At 43.1% G+C, this 16867-nt stretch overlaps 1 protein-coding gene across 5 annotated transcripts in view; it reads right to left on the reverse strand.

Annotated features, from left to right (window-relative positions):
* Nucleotides 1-16867, reverse strand: part of TTL (tubulin tyrosine ligase) — a 38846-nt gene that overhangs the window by 11879 nt on the left and 10100 nt on the right. Inside the window, exons 4-7 of one of the 5 annotated variants that reach the window (XM_073339905.2) lie at nt 11395-11530; nt 10968-11237; nt 8750-8868; nt 6431-6476 (exon numbers count right to left, since the gene is read on the reverse strand). In XM_073339905.2, coding sequence (XP_073196006.1) covers nt 8796-8868; nt 10968-11237; nt 11395-11530 — 479 coding nt within the window. In that variant the 3' untranslated portion in view covers nt 6431-6476; nt 8750-8795. Of the gene's footprint in view, nt 1-6304; nt 6477-8749; nt 8869-10967; nt 11238-11394; nt 11531-16867 lie in introns of those variants that run through there. The other 4 variants (XM_073339901.2, XM_073339902.2, XM_073339903.1 and 1 more) reach the window with 4 other exon arrangements.

Genomic DNA, 16867 nt, shown 5'->3' on the forward strand with positions numbered 1-16867 from the left:
CATCCACCAATGTGATATATGCCATCATGTGCCAGCAATGCCCCTCTGCCATGTACATTGGTCAAACTGGACAGTCTCTACGTAAAAGAATAAATGGACACAAATCAGATGTCAAGAATTATAACATTCATAAACCAGTCGGAGAACACTTCAATCTCTCTGGTCACGGGATCACAGACATGAAGGTCGCTATCTTAAAACAAAAAAACTTCAAATCCAGACTCCAGCGAGAAACTGCTGAATTGGAATTCATTTGCAAATTGGATACTATTAATTTAGGCTTAAATAGAGACTTGGAGTGGCTAAGTCATTATGCAAGGTAGCCTGTTTCCTCTTGTTTTTTCCTACCCCCCCCCCCAGATGTTCTGGTTTAACTTGGATTTTAACTTGAAGAGTGGTCAGTTTGGATGAGCTATTACCAGCAGGAGAGTGAGTTTGTGTGTGTATGGGGGTGGGGGGGATGTGAGAACCTGGATTTATGCAGGAAATAGCCCAGCTTGATTGTCATGCACATTGTGTAAAGAGTTGTCACTTTGGATGGGCTATCACCAGCAGGAGAGTGAATTTGTGTGGGGGGGTGGAGGGTGAGAAAACCTGGATTTGTGCTGGAAATCACTTTAGATAAGCTATTACCAGCAGGACAGTGGGGTGGGAATAGGTATTGTTTCATATTCTCTGTGTATATATAAAGCCTGCTGCAGTTTCCACGATATGCATCTGAGGAAGTGAGCTGTAGCTCACGAAAGCTCATGCTCTAATAAATTGGTTAGTCTCTAAGGTGCCACAAGTCCTCCTTTTCTTTTTGCGAATACAGACTAACACGGCTGTTACTCTGAAACCTGTCAATATTAATACAAGTTCTCTGTTTTAATGCAGAATGCCCAGTGTTGTCTCTAGTTGGGGGACCTTTGTGTTGATTTCCTTAGCTGTCAAGAATCATTTCCTGTAAACCTGTCTCTGTGGCTGGGCCTTATGCAGTGCTATCAGCAAAAACAGAAGCCCTTAGCAAGTGAAAAGGCTGACCGCCAAACCCTAGTTGCGCTGCTCCTTTCTGGATATGGCCTCTCAAACCAGAAAGGAAAGATGAACTTCCTTGGAAAGGGTTCTGCAGTTGGGTGCAATGACAAGAGAGATTCTCCAGAGGTTCATGTTTGAACCCAGATCACCCTCTCCATTAGGGTTTTATCATAGGGCTTCTAATTTAAGCCAATTTGACACCAACTCGCCAAAGAGTCTCAGAGTGCATAGATGGAATGCACTGAATAAACTGAACTTGTTTCCCCAGAGCTCCCTGCCCTGGTCAGCCTAAACTCCTTCTCTCTCCCCCTGCTCTGGGAGTAACACACCTCTCTGATACAACGTTGAGTCTAAATAAGCTCCCCATCTGCACCTAGTTTCCATTGGAGTGTGCTTTCCTGAGCTGCCTCTGAGCCCCGGCAGGGAATTCACTCCCAAAGCCACAGGCTGTTGTCTGGCTCAGTGAGCTTTCCTCCAGAGTCACCACCAGAGCGAGGCTGCCCAGGGGCCACCCAAGAGCTGGGCAGCCTGTCACAGGCAGTTTCTGAAGGAGAGCGCCTAAGTCAGGAGCCCAACACAGCTGCTCCTCTACCACCACGCCAGGCCACACTCCTCACATGCAAAATATTTACACTTCTTTCCAGAAACTCACGTGCGCAAGTTCAACCAACTCCTGGCAGATCTAGTTGGTGGCATTACAAGGGCATCTTTTCACTAGGGTGAATGGTTCTTGAACACCTTTGCAGGCATTGATGCAACATGGATCTGTCTTCAAAATCTGAGATGCAGCTCTACACAAATTATATACTTTCCAGGTCTATTTGAGATATTTATTATAGCCAATGATAAACCAATCCCACATTTACATGGGTTTAGGCTCCCCTATATTTTGTTCATAGTACAGCAGGGTAGGGGTGAAATACACTGTCTTGTCTGAAGTATGAAGAACACATTCTTTAAATTGCTCTTCAAAACCACATTCCCACAGAGCAACTGCTAGCATTTGCAGGCCTACTGCATCAGCAACACACTCTTTTGAAGGTTTACAATTGGATTTTCCTCATCTTGGCATGCAACACTTGTTTTTGAGCACTGGGACCAAAAGGTCAAGAGCATACAGCTGCAGCAACAACAGGGAATGGGCAGGTGCTCCAGAAGCACCACTGGGAGCAGAGTGAGGTGATAGAGTTCTCTACGCAACATTAAATTAAACCTGTTCCTATCCACTGTTCCACTGACAGAGATTGCTGATTTGTTCATGAAATATATTGCTTAATATTTGGATAGTTAAATTACTTGGACAATAGAATGTCACCCAAAAGTGCCTTTTACCCAAGTTTCTCTCTCTCTCTCTTTTTTTTTTTTTAAAAACAAACATTGGATTTTAAAAAAAGGAGTACTCGTGGCACCTTAGAGACTAACCAATTTATTTTGAGCTGTAGCTCACGAAAGCTTACGCTCAAATAAATTGGTTAGTCGCTAAGGTGCCACAAGTCCTCCTTTTCTTTTTGCGAATACAGACTAACACGGCTGTTACTCTGAAACCTGCCATTGGATTTTAAGTTTTAGCAATTTCTCTCAAACACAAAACACACCAGTGAAAAAACCCAGGAAAGGTTTTATGAAATGAAACCAAAGCACGTGTATTATTTGAATATAAACCCTCAGCTATTGTCCAAAAATACCCCACCCTTCCAATTCTATAATTCACCAAAATGTAAGAACAATCATTGAGTCTGTCCCTAGTCTACTAGGTAGGCCCACAACGATTTTGCAGCTTTCTGCAGAAGCCAATACATTTCCCCAAATTGTTTGCTTTTCCAGCACTTAGCCTGTTACACTTATGACCAAACCAGTCCCATAGGATTAAACAGGTTTCAGATTAACAGCCGTGTTAGTCTGTATTCGCAAAAAGAAAAGGAGTACTTGTGGCACCTTAGAGACTAAACAATTTATTTGAGCATAAGCTTTTGTGAGCTACAGCTCAAAATAAATTGGTTAGTCTCTAAGGTGCCACAAGTACTCCTTTTCTTTTATAGGATTAAACAGACATTCAATTGTTGCTGATTTGATTCAGGTCCTTTAAAAGCTGACTGTTCTGTCATCTGTGATTTTGCTTCTACAGTTTTTGCATCAAAATGGTGGAATGAACTATGGAGCAAATCCTCCTTCACAAACATATTTGGGGTAGAAATCTGGATCTTCATCTTAAAATGCGACAGGGAAGGAACTCAGGATTATATTCCAACCAGCATGATGCAGGCACTTCTTCCTGTTCTGGGCTCCACCTATGCCCTTGTGTTTGAGATCTGTCTATTGCTTAGCCAGCATGACTGATTCTGTAGCTTCTCTGAATCATTTTAAAATCTGGTCCTCGTGTGATTGCCGTTCTTTGTTAAATTAGGTCAAACCAAATTTCCCAGGATACCATGACAGTGTCAGCAACCTGTAATCTGTCAAGTCCTTTCAAAACAATCCTCAATTGCTTTTGTAAGTTTAATGCCTCTTTGTAGAACCCTTGTGGTGCAGAAGCCAAGCTGTATTTTGATCAAAGTTCTTCTCATTTTCAAGTTCCAACACTTTTAGGAGTTGGATGCACGTGTAGAGATACAGTCTTCCTGATTGTTCCACTACTATTGCATCCATCCTCCTTTTTCAACCAACCAAGAGGATAATGGTGTCTGTGGAAGAAGATTTGAACCACAATATGCACTAGAACTGTGTTGGGCCTTACTTCTTTCTCAGTGAGGTATAAGCAGTGTGCTGAATGCCCACACTGTACATAAGAAGTTTAGGATGACTGCATCTCTGAAAATTATCATCTTTTTATGCTCAGTCCAAGGAAATGGCAAAGATTTCTCTCCCATATTTCACCCCTTCCTTGGATGGCATCTTCACCCACATGGACACAATATTATTTGTTTTTTTCTTTGCAGCTGTAAATACCTATTGACTGGATGCTTGAGACTCTTGACTGAGCCATCAGCACTGTTGCTTAGAAGAAGTGAATGGCTGGGAAGATGTAATCATAGCTGACGGAGGTTTCTTTATTGAGTATCTTGGTCTCTTGGCCAGAGGTTCAGATGGTCTGTGATAGAGACCTACTAAATCTCCTCTTATTTTCAGGAGTATAAATTCCAAGAGATCTCAGTGGGGCTCTCGACTTCTTTAAATTGTGTAGAGAAGCATCTGTCAAATCCACAAAGGGTTTACAACGGTCAAAGGGGAGTTCTTCAATGGCACTCTGAACCTCTCTCGGAAAGCCCAACATCTGCAGCCAAGACACTCTTCTCATGACCACCGCAGTGGAACTAGACCATTCTGCAGTGGCTGCCACGTCTGAGGAGGCCTGGAGCATTTTCTTTGCTAGAAGCTGACCCTCTTAAATAGAGCCTTTAAACTGGTCATGATGTTCCTCTGGCACATGCTCAATAAAGGAATTCAGTTTGTTAGAATTTAAGTAAAGTGCTCATGTTGTGCACCACTGAAGGGGATTCTGTTATTGGCATGAAGGAAGCATCCTGCCTTCTTATCAAGTTAAAGTATTTGCATTTCAGGTTGTTTTTAATGCACAACCATCAATTGCTCTTTGCTATTTATTGGCTGTCAGAAGAGGAGAAATTGCTCCTGAACGGAACCAATAGTGAAGAGCTGCTGGAAGGCCTGGGGCAGAGACTTAAATGATCACTGCACCTACCTTTTGGTGACAGCATCAAAAAAGTCTCACTTCCAGGATCATACTCATCGGTGTTCCTCTCTTACACTTCAACAGACAAAGTTTCATTCAATGGTACATTTGCTCTTGAAGAGTCTGAAGAAACTGATTTTCTGCATGGTTAGAGATGAGCACAAATGATTTCTATCCTTCTACTTCACAATTGTTGACAATGTTAATATTTTGCTTTAGAAGAATAATCTGTTCTTATTATTTCAATTCATTCAATTGATTGTTTCCCTACCACCTCTTTCAACATTATACATCTTAAGTTGGATATATACCAAGTATCAGTGCGTGAACTCAGTAAATTCTAATCACCGCATTCGTAGTATTGACCAGCAGCTTTCACACTTGTTATAGCTGAAATGAGAAACCACCACCTACTGCACACTACAAACAAGGCTGGTAAAGCTGACAAACAGCTGAAAAGCTAGCCAGCTTTTATATAAAGCCAGGTTATCAGATGCTCTGCCAACCTTCCAGAAGTTCCTAGATTTATGCCACATCTAGACCAGGGCACTACTGGGGCAAACTATGGCATTGTAGCTGTGACACTGTAGTGCCACGGTGTATGTGCTTCCTACAGTGATGGAAGGGGTTTTTGCGTTGCTGTGGGAACTCCACCTCCACAAGCAATGGTAGCTAGGTCAACAGAGGCAGTCTTCCATTGACCTACTTGTCTCTACACCTGGGGCTAGGTGTGCATAGCTATGGTGCTCAGGGGTGTAGATTTTTCACACCCCTGAGCACCGTATCTATGTTGACCTAACTTGAAAGTCAAGGCCAGTGCTTAGTAAACCAAGTCTCTATTTACATCTCCATCCACTAACCTCTCCACCATCCAGAGGCAGTCAGTACCACCCACTAGCCACACCCGTCTTAATCACCAATGACTCTGCCCATTCCCCTTCCCCCACTAATCTTCAGTTCCACAATTTCTGCCTGTTTCCCACAGGTATAAAAAGAACCAAAAAAACTCTTCTCAGTTCCATTTACATTTTCACAAATAGAGTTTTCATTCACAGATTGAAACTGGAGCTAGATACTTGAACAGCAGAGCTTTTTTCATATGACAAGTCCAGGAGTGGGCATCTCAGCCTTTGGACTGGCCCACACTACTGCTGGGGAAAAGCCACCGGTACGAAGGGCCTCTCCCAGTAAGTCCCTCCCCTGACCATGCTGCTGCTGGGCTTGGAGAGAGGGATAACGACAAATTCCTGCTGAGAAATAGTGTAAGTTACAGAAATTCAGCTGAGCGGAAATGTGCCTTCTGGCACAGAGGCAAAACTCTGGCGTGCCATGTGGCTGTAGCTACTGGAGCACTGCAGCCAGGGAGAGCTTTCTCCAGCCCCACACAAGAGCGAGGGGCCTCCTTCTGGAGCACATTCAAGGCAGGGTCACCTAGATCGCCAAGCTTACGGAGCAGCAGGCTACGTGTTGGAGGCAAATATCTGGTCTCAGTTTCAGGAATGATAGCTTTCCACCAAGCAGAGAGGAAAGCCAACACCTTCTTCAGAACTACAGCAGCAAGAGACCAGGTGTGCCGTGCTGTTGGTACACGGGAGCTACCATTTTATTACAGGAAGAGGATGCTCACTGGGCACAGGCAGGGGCCCCATTGACTTCGATTAGCCAGACCTTCAGTTCCTCATCTACCATGAAGTCAAAGCCGAAGAGCTGGAAACTCTGGTAGTGAAGGTGTTTGGTGCTGATTGCAGGCTCTATACACATAAGGCAGCTTCTGCGGAAAGGAAAAAATGCAAAATCTGACTTAGCAGCCAATAAACATGTAAGAGCAATAATTCTAGATTCCTGGAGCAGGCAGACACACAGCACAGCGATCAGAAGGGCACTGTGCAGTGGGAAAAGCAAATGGAAAAAGTGGATCAGGAACAGACTTGTTCCTCATACTATTATTACTTTTTGCTATTGTGCCCAGTCAAAAATAAAAAGAGATAGTAAAAAAAATCTGACTCATGCAAAAATATATCTGATTGCACTAACTAAAGGCCTGATCCAAACCCCATTGAAGCCGTACCACTGATTTTATTGAGAGTTGGACCAGGATTGAATATGGCAGGGACACATCATAATACCACAGGCTTTAGAACAAGAAAGAAATGCACAAGAGCACAAAGAAGATTTTAAAACAACTCTTTACAAAATCTATCATTTAGCACATCTCTGAAGCAGCTCAACGTGTTCCTGTGACATTCAACACGTTTTCTGTGTTCTCCAACAACACGGAATGGCATAAAGCCAAAATTGGTTCAAGGAATGATGCACAACAGACTACTAATCACGAGCCCGAGACGTGCTCTCTTGTTATCTGCATTTAGAACAACAGAACGACTATGGACACTAGACATGCAAGAGTGACCTCCCAGCAACATGGGTGTGACCTAATTAACAACCTTTATCCATTAAAACAGGATTTCTCTTTCAAGTAGACAATCACGATTATTATTCACCACACAGGATGCTTTGACAAACTATCAAGTGTAGAGAATACAAATATATGTATATATGTACCTACCCAGTATATGTGTATGTATACATAAACTCCACACACACCTGCATTTCTTGACTAAAGAATAAACATTGTGCACATGATAAGCATTCTGGGTTTTCATCAAGGCAAAGCAAAAGCATATTTTGTAAGTGTGGCATAAGTCAGCAATGCAGGGGGCCCCAACTAACATCAATGAGGGTGGTATTGTTAAATTGCCATAAATCTAATTAAAGTTTACATTAGGTCTGAAGGAAGCAGGGCCCAATATATGCAACAAAACTGGAGCCAATACTGTAAACCCTTACAATTGAGCAGTCCCAATGACTTCCACTGGGCTGCTCTCCAAGGCTACTCGTTTGAGCAAGGATTTGTGGGACCAGGACTAGCTGCATCAGCTGGGGGAGAAGCATGCCTGATGCAATATCACACATTGGCTCAAGTGCTTCTCTAGAGCGATGCCCCCATTTCAAGAAAGAAAGGAGGTATGAGGGGGCCAGTTACAGTTCCCTGATCCACAAGTCACAAGTCCTTCAGCCTGGACGTTAGAGCTGCCTAGGGACACGAGATCACATGCCAACTGAGAACTGGGGGAGCACAGCTACGCTCAGCCCACCCCAATGCTGGCGGGAGGGGCAGTTGACGCAGGAGCGGACTAGGACAGCTTTGTGCCACTGAGAGCTTCCCCCACCAAGGAAAGTTAGGGCCAGATTCTAGCCCCTTTGTCCACATAAGCAGCACAAAGAGGTCAGGATGGGGGAAGTGCCTGTTATCTACCTCATTCCTTTCTACTGTACCTCACTGCTGCAGAGCCAGTTCCAGCCAGCTAGTACCCAGAGTCAGCGGAGGCTCTCATGGCAGAGGACTGGGGTGGGTCTGATGTATAAAAGGGGAGTGTGTTGTCAGCTGGCTGTGCAAGAGGTATGCACAGCTCCTACCAAGATTTCAGCTCCCTAGGATTCCCATGCACAGCAATGTGCAAGGACAGCACGTAGACAAGTTGGGAGATCCAGCTCTGTGCATCTCCTCTCCCCATGGGATGGAACAAATGCAGAAAGCACTGCAGACCCTACTCCAGCTGCTGGGCTACAGACTTGCACCTTAGTGCCAAGTCATAGTGAATCCAACCCAAGTGTACAACACATGGCTTCACAAATCAGTCTAAGAGCACTGAAACAGAGCGAAGGGTGAACCAGCCCACAGAAATGCAGCAGTTTGAAAGAGCTCAGCTGATTATCCGCTTGAGCAGGTGTCCAGAAATGTCAGCTCACGATGGAATGTCATGCCATGGTTCAGCAGCTGTAGGACAGGAACCAACTTGTTGTAACAGGAAACCATACAGAGAGGAATGTCTTGAAATAGCTCCTATCATTTCTGAGGGAATGGGTTTAAATAGGATGTTATAATGAGCCTGCATCCTTATTCCTAGGCACATTACTGGAGCGTTCTAAACAGTGAAACATTTTAGATTACAAAATCAATATAAAAGCCTGAGATCACAGTACAGCCTTCTGCTTCCAGTTGGAATGACTTTCCTTCCCGGCTATGACATCATCCCAACCCTTCTGTTGTATCTTTGTTCCTCTGAGAGCACACAGGCTTAGGAAGTCCAGGACCAGCTTCTCTGGAGAAAGGGGCAAGAAACCACATTTTGAGCAAATTATGGAATAACCTGGGGCCAGCAATGATGTAACGAGGGGAATCCACCAATAAGCCAATATTACATCCATTTAAAAAAACTAGTCAAAAGGACACTCCATTTGCAATGTGAAACCCTCAAAAGTTAGGAAATGCCAATATTAAGGTTGCCCATGCAACCCTCATTCAGCCCTCCTGTGCACATGATCAGGAACAATCAACATGGATTCATCAAGGGCAAGTCATGCCTGACCAACCTGATAACTGGCTCTGTGGATATGGGGAAAGCAGTGGACATGATGTACCTTGACTTTAGCAAAGCTTTTGATAGCGTCTCCCACAGTATTCTTGCCAGCAAGTTAAAAAAGTATGGATTGGATGAATGGACTATAAGGTGGATAGAAAGCTAACTAGATCGTTGGCTCAACGAGCAGTGATCAATGGCTCAATGTCTAATTAGCAGCTGGTAGCAAGTGGAGTGCCCCAGAGGTCTGTCCTGGGGCTGGTTTTGTTCAACATCTTCATTAATGATCTGGATGATGGGACAGATTGCACCCTCAACAAGTTTGTGGATGACACTAAGATGGGGGGAAGAGGTAGATATGCCAGACGGTAGGGATAGGGTCCAGAGCGACCTAGACGAATTGGAGGACTGGACTAAAAGAAATCTGATGAGGTTCAACAGGACAAATGCAGAGTCCTGCACTTAGGACGGAAGAATCCCATGCACTGCTACAGGCTGGGGACCGACTGGATAAGCAGCAGTTCTGCAGAAAAGGACCTGGGGAATACAGTGGACGAGAACCTGGATATGAGGCACCAGTTTGCCCTTGTTGCCAAGAAGGCTAACGGCATATTGGGCCGCTTTAGTAGGAGTGTTTCCAGCAGATTGAGGGAAGTTATTATTCCTCTCTATTCAGCACTGGTGAGGCCACATCTGGAGTATTGCATCCAGTTTTGGGCCCCCCACATTACAGATAGGCTGTGGAGAGAGAAAGTCCAGTGGAGGGCAACAAAAATTATTATGGGGTTGGGGCACATGACTTATGAGGAGAGGCTGAGGGAACTGGGTTTATTTAGTCTGAAGAAGAGAAGAGAAGAGTGAGGGGGAGATTTGATAGCAGCCTTCAACTACCTAAAGGGGGGTTCCAAAGAGGATGGAGCTCAGCTGTTCTCAGTGGTGGCAGATGATAGAACAAGGAGCAATGGTTTCAAGTTGCAATGGGGGAGGTCTAGGTTGGATATTAGGAAAAACTATTTCACTAGGAGGGTGGTGAAGCACTGGAATGGGTTCTGGGGAGGTGGTGGAATCTCCATCCTTAGAGGTTTTAAGGCCCGGCTTGACAAAGCCCTGGCTGGGATGATTTAGTTGGGGTTGGTCCTGCTTTGAGCAGGGGGTTGGACTAGATGACCTCCTGAGGTCTCTTCCAACCCTAATCTTCTATGATTCTACAATACAGTCTGTAATTAACATGATCACATTTTTCCCACAGGACCCTGTTTCATTCAGTACACAGGATAGAGCACTGAGTGAACGAAGCAACTCTTTGTTAGTTCTTTGCATCATCTCCACCCTATTAACAGAAGTGCTTAGCACCTGTAGCTCCTGATGATATCTGTGAGTTGTGAATGCTCAGCACCTCTGAAAATCAGGCCCCACTTGTCTCATGCGTTTACCTAATCAGTAAGACACCTGAAATTAGTGGAAACTTTGGTGAATTTTGGCTTACATATCTCTATAAATATATGTACATCTATTAATATGTTGAACAAGAAACAAAAGTAGCTCCATTCACCTTGTGGAAATTCCCTAGACTAGACAAGCCCATAGGGTCAATTTTGTGCTTTGCCCCACACTTCCTATGTGACCTTGGGCAAGTCACCTAACTTCTTTGAGCCTCAGTTCCTTGTCTGTAACGTGGGAATATTGATACTTTTGTCTGTCTCGTCTGTTTAGACTGCGAGCTCTTTGGAGCAAGGTCTGTCCCGTATTGTGTGAATGTACAGTCCCTACCACAACGGGTCCCCAGTTCTGGTTGGTGCCTCTGGGTGCTACTGTAACACAAATAATGATCAACAAGTTACCTTATTATTTGTTTGATCTGCAATAACAGGCTACTTTCCAGTGTAATGTTCAAAGAACTCATCAGATACTGATTGAACTCCTCAAAAAACATTTCATTCCCTTCTTCATACTTCCCATAGTTTTTAGAATATTCCTTCTGTATGCAGTGATTGGTCAAATGGCAGGTTTTGTCTTGGAAATTAGCACTATTGTATGGTTCTGAAGAGGTCCGCAGAACGCCTTCTCTGTAGAGGTAGATATTATATTGGTGATCCACTAGAACCCAGCTTCTGAAAATTAGAAGAACACTAAATAGGGTTTTTTGTTTTGTTTTTTAAGCCAGCATATGCATGTAATCAGATTTATTAACAACACTTCGCTCACCCCAATGCATTTTCTCTAATCTTTTTGAGTAAGAATTGACAGGCAATCAATAGAAAACATTACCTAATATCAAACTTGCGATGGCCTGGCTCTAATAGCATAGGCTTTTCAAGGTATTTCTGAATCACATGCACTTGTCCTTGATCATCTATAAAGTTCAGAAGTTCAGTAGCCTCTGAAGAAATAAGAATTCCTTCACCTAACATGAAAAAAACAAAGGTAAAATATAGCAGATTTCACAGATATGATCGATGGAAATTTTTTTTTTTTTTAAAAGGATTTTGAAGTACACCAAAATATATGTAATGGCATATGTTATTGGGTCTCTTATTGCAGCAGATTTGGCATTATGACCATGCTTGAGAATATGGAGGTAAAAACCTCTCTGGCTAAGGTTCTCAGAGATGTCTAGGCATCAAGACAAAGGAAGAGTTTCAGCTATAAGAGTTACAATTGAAAATACACATTTAGATCTTGGGACATCTATGTACTTAAGAGTCTGGATTGTCTGTGTGGCTGAGTCTTGTCTAAAATTTGTGCTTTGTGGCTTCTACTGTTTTTCCTCAAGTTCTTTAACTACCACATAGAATTATTCCAAGAGACAAATTAACAAACAAAAGATGTTTATCATGTACTTTTGGTGTGTTTCAGAGAACTTTTCTCAGATGCAATACACCATTCCAATTGACAGTAATTAAGACATTTCTATGGAGCAGAGAGATGGGAACTTCAACTCTACAACACACTTATCAGGGAACCTCCAATACACAAGAATCACAGGAACACATCATCATCATGTAGTTAGAAATGTCAGGCCTGATGTGACCTCCAGGCTTTTTGTGTTGAATCCAGTTAGAGATTTTTCAAATACTTCTTGCAATCATGTCACTACTTCCTGATGGCGATTATTCCATTGCCTGACTGGTCTCCCCTACCCCCAATTATTTTCCTATCATCTAGCGGGCCTATCCTGCACACCTGAATACCTTTACTCAGATGTAGTCACACTGAGTGCAGGAGTGCTACATGCATGAGTTAGGTTATGTATGTAAATATCTGCAGGACAGGCCCCTCCCCGCCCCTGCTTTAAAACATTACTCCTTATTTTATGTAATCCTGTAACCCTAAAAATAAATCCTCTTTGGCTTTTTATAGATATTTAGGTCTTTTTCATCTTATCCAGTCTCCTCTTATAGGACATGCTCTCTAACACTTTAAATCATTTTGACAGTTACTTTTAGACGCTCTGCTGCTTGATCAATGTCATTTCTTGGAGCAAGTTGTGGTCTAAGACCGAACAAAGAGGAATCATCATCCTGTTCATTTCAGAAAAGACATCAGAGAGTAATATTTATCTCCTCCCAACTCAGCCCACACACCCATGTTTAACGTGCCACGTCTCTTTCCACAGTGGGGCTGTATAACTAGTTTTCTCCCATAGTCTGTTTCGGTTCAGTATTTGCCCCCAGTGAAGTACCATAAATCTGTCTAAGACAGTAAGATACTGTTCCCTGCACTGTACCATCTGGGTGCGTATCACACATTAATGAATTTAACCTCCTAACACCTGTGAGGTAGACGATAATCTCCGTTTTACAGATGGGAAACTGAAGCAAGGAGGGAATATGTGGCTTGCCCAAGTCACATGCAGAGTCTACGGAATATCCGGGACTGAAACCCAGATCTTAGTCCCACTTGAGTGTTTTAACTAAGCAACTTTCCTCTTTTGGTTTATGTCTCATCTGAAAGATGGCACAGAAACAGCACAATGACACACCTTCCACCAGGTGACTTTGAATTTAAACATGAAGCAATTCAAGTTGCCCATATTTTCTATGTGGCTCCTCAGTTTATTGAAGCTATTTCTTCTAGTAAGGTTTTTGTTCCAGCTTCTTCTTCTGACAAACATAATTCTACAAACAGTCACAGGAGTAACTTTATTCATTGCAGTCCCATTTAGTTCAATGTGAAAGTCATTGCTAAATTAGCAAGAGTGCAAAAAGAAATGGTTATAAAAAAGGATAAGGCTAATATCAATATTTTCCCTGGTATGAAAGTCCCCCATTGAGAAAGTTCAAATCTATCTTCAAATTCCCTCCAATTTACGGTTGAAGTTGGCAATTATCCCTTCCCCCATATAATTTCAATACAAACGTCCACTTGCAGTGGCAGAGTATTGGAAACAGAACACAGTCTTTCCAGAATTTGGCATTACTGGGAAGCAACACTCACAGTTACAGTTGCCTAACACTCCCCAGAGAACCCCTGATTCTTGGTTGTTTTAAGCTTTGCCAAACTTTAACTCTTCCAGCTGAAATCTTCTCTGTTTTGGTCTCTGTCTCGCATTGAATTTTTGAAAAATCTGAGCGCAGGGCAGCCATTTCCAAGGAGGAGGCTAGGGGAAAACAGGTAGTTTTGCCACGGCTTACAAAAATTCCAGACTACTATTTTCAACAGCTCCATGATTTGGAGCAGAAGTCTGAGATTCAGTGGAGGGGGTAGGCTTGCAGTCAGGGAGGTTCCTTTTGCTTTCCCCATGAAAATCCCCCCAGTTCTAGCTGAGTTATAAGCTTTTAAAGTCCCCATTAGCACATCCACGGTAGGATTTTTTCTATACTCGTTTCACCTATTTCCCAATTATACTGAGCAAACTCCCAGGCTCTGCCAAACTTCCTGTGTTTGCAAGCCTTCCTCCACCAAAAATACCCTTGCATCGGGGGAAAAGTATATTGGGCTGAAAGCCAGGAGACCATGAGTTCCAGACTCACCTCTTTCAGTGACTGATATTTACTTCTGTGCAATGCACAATGCTTACTATTGAGCCAGGCCGCATTATGCCAGGAGGAAAAGAAATATAATTCCTCTCGTTTTACAGATACAGTAAAAGTTTGCACAGGATCACTTCTAGCAGAACTGGGATTTCTTCAATATGGTAGATGAGAATCTTACCTGCACTGCTTTTCAGAATGAATTTGCTGAATTTATGTGTTTGGTTAGGTTGTCTGAATCCACTGCTCTAACCAACCAGACAACACTCCTTGCCCAGAGCCAGGAACAGAACCCAGGAACCCTGATCCACAGCATTCCATTGCTGTCTAGCAAATCGCTGTGCAGTTTACGTACGTTGTAAGCCTCTCAGGGCAAGGAATGACTTTTTGTTATATGTTTGTACATTACCTCACACAGTGGGGGTCCTGATTTATGACTGGGATCCTTAAACACTACAGCAATACAAATTATAATCAATCACCACCACCCACTAGTAGCAATGTGCTATCACATCCCCACCTAGTGACTCGTTCAAACAGAGTAGCGGCCTACTACTGTTACTTTCTTAGCTCAAGGGGCAGAGATATGTGCTGAGGTTCTAGATTCAAACTTAGCCTTTGGAGAGAGTGGAGAGGAGCAATATGATTATACATAATGGAACTTTTTTTTTTTTTTTCATTTTTCTTTTAAAAAAGATCAAGGAAATTCCATGCAAAATAACCCCTATTAAAATAAGGGCAACGTTGCTAAGTCAAGCACTGAAAAGTTAGAAAATGCCAGATTTACGATTGCCTGTGTAATCTTAATTTGGTTCCCTGGTCCATATGCATTATGCTAGTCTTTAATTACATGATCCCATGCTATTCCCCCCCAGGACTCCTGCTCCACTGAGTGCACAGGATGGATGGTAAACAAGGCAGGTGGTTAGCTGAACTTGTCACCTGCATTGTGGCTGAGCTAGGTGGGGATTAAGCAGGACAGAAGTAAGGCTCCTTGGGATCCCTTTAACTGTCCATATCCATTGTTCTTGAAAAAAAATCCCAAATGTTTGCTCTAAATTTAGTATTTTCTGGTTTTGTTTGGGTTTTTAAAACAGCAATTTTCCTTTTAATAATAGGAGACTGAGGTTATTAAATTAGTTATTAAATACTACGTTTCTTCTTCTTCTTAAATTGCATAATGTTAGGAGATTGGGTTTTCCTAAGCATTTAGAGGACTATGATCTCTGTGATAAACTTTCTTTTATTGTATAGAACAATTCTGGGAGAAGATATGAACCATTTTTGAAGATTATAAGAGTGCTCTGTATTCCGTTTTAATTTTCTGCTCTGGGTTCTGCTTCTGTGCGTCAAACACTTACAATTACATTTGTTGCAATAACTGACAAGATGGGGTCATGTCTGTAGCAGGAAAAATGTATCATATTTAAGTAAAAAGCTTTATAATTTTCCCTGTCATAGCTACTCCCCGGATACAGGAGACGATTTAGTTATTGCTTAAATCAGAGTTTTAAAATCAGCTAGTGAGACTACAGGAGTACTTTTTCCTACAAAGATTAGATGGGAAGAAACATGTCCTTTTATTTCATTTTGATGAAACCAAGCCTTCTCTTAGGTCACGTCTGAGGGATATGAATGACAGGACATAGTGATAGGGGAACAGATGGTCTAAAGGACAATCTTCTGGAAGAATGCATCCACACTGATTTTCAGCGAGATGTTTTGATATACTTTGGAATTTCACTGTCCATTAATAAGAATATATTTTACAGACACCTTGCGCTGGAATGTATACAGTTTTAAAGCTTCCTTGTAGCATTACTTGATAGCTTTTTTCCTAATACTGGATCAAAAATCATTTGAGGTCTTGTACGTGACAAATTATGATTGTCCAGAGTAATTACTTGTCTTTATTAACAGTCAATCAATATGATTTTTATTTAAAGTACTGAGATTTTCCTCAGACTTGATTTTTGTGATGGGGATTTCTGCAAAACGAAGTGGCTGGCTATTGTGGGTGGCCGAAAGGCCTCTGGGCTGGACCCGGGATGCCATGAGTTGGCATAACTGCACTGTTTGATGGTGTTACGGACTGACTGACATCAGCTGACAGTCTGGCCAGCTCTGTACCCGAGGTGAGCGGGTCCCCCAGGGAACCACAAGGGCTGAGATTTTTAGCTTCCCTCTAAACACAAGCTGTAGTGATTTTAAGGAGGGGGAGGACTTGGTTTCATGTCTCCTACTCCAGCACACGCACATCTGAGAGCGTCTGCGTCCCTCTTCTTTTCTCCTTCCCCTCCTGTACGTGATTTCAGTCTCTGTCCTCTCTCCTTTCCTTGTTTCTGTTCTTGCCTCCCTTTGGTCTGCGCTCCAGCATCCCCTATTGCCAGCCATGAGCACCCAGACATCACGAGCCGGTGGGGAGAGAGCTGCCTTCCAGTGTCTGAGCCTTGCAGGGAACTCCCTGTATGCTCGTTTCAGGTTCAAAGTTCAACCAGGAATACAGGTGCCTCCCCAGTGGCTGCTTGGAGGGCGACCCCTCTGCCCCATTATCCTCCCAAATCCTCTGGAATGGGAAGCTACCAGTCGATTCCTCTCCTTCCACCTTCCGTATCACTGGCCTGAGAGACAGCAGTACAACAGACCCTATCACTATCCTGCCTCCCTTCTGGTTCAACTCACATTCTCCCCAGTCTCCTGTCCTCCACCTGCCCCTATGATCATCTGTCCTCTCTGTAACCCTTATTTTCCCCGCCACTCATATTTCC

The sequence above is a fragment of the Lepidochelys kempii genome, chromosome 3, assembly GCF_965140285.1.
Source record: "Lepidochelys kempii isolate rLepKem1 chromosome 3, rLepKem1.hap1, whole genome shotgun sequence".
Taxonomy (NCBI): domain Eukaryota; kingdom Metazoa; phylum Chordata; order Testudines; family Cheloniidae; genus Lepidochelys; species Lepidochelys kempii.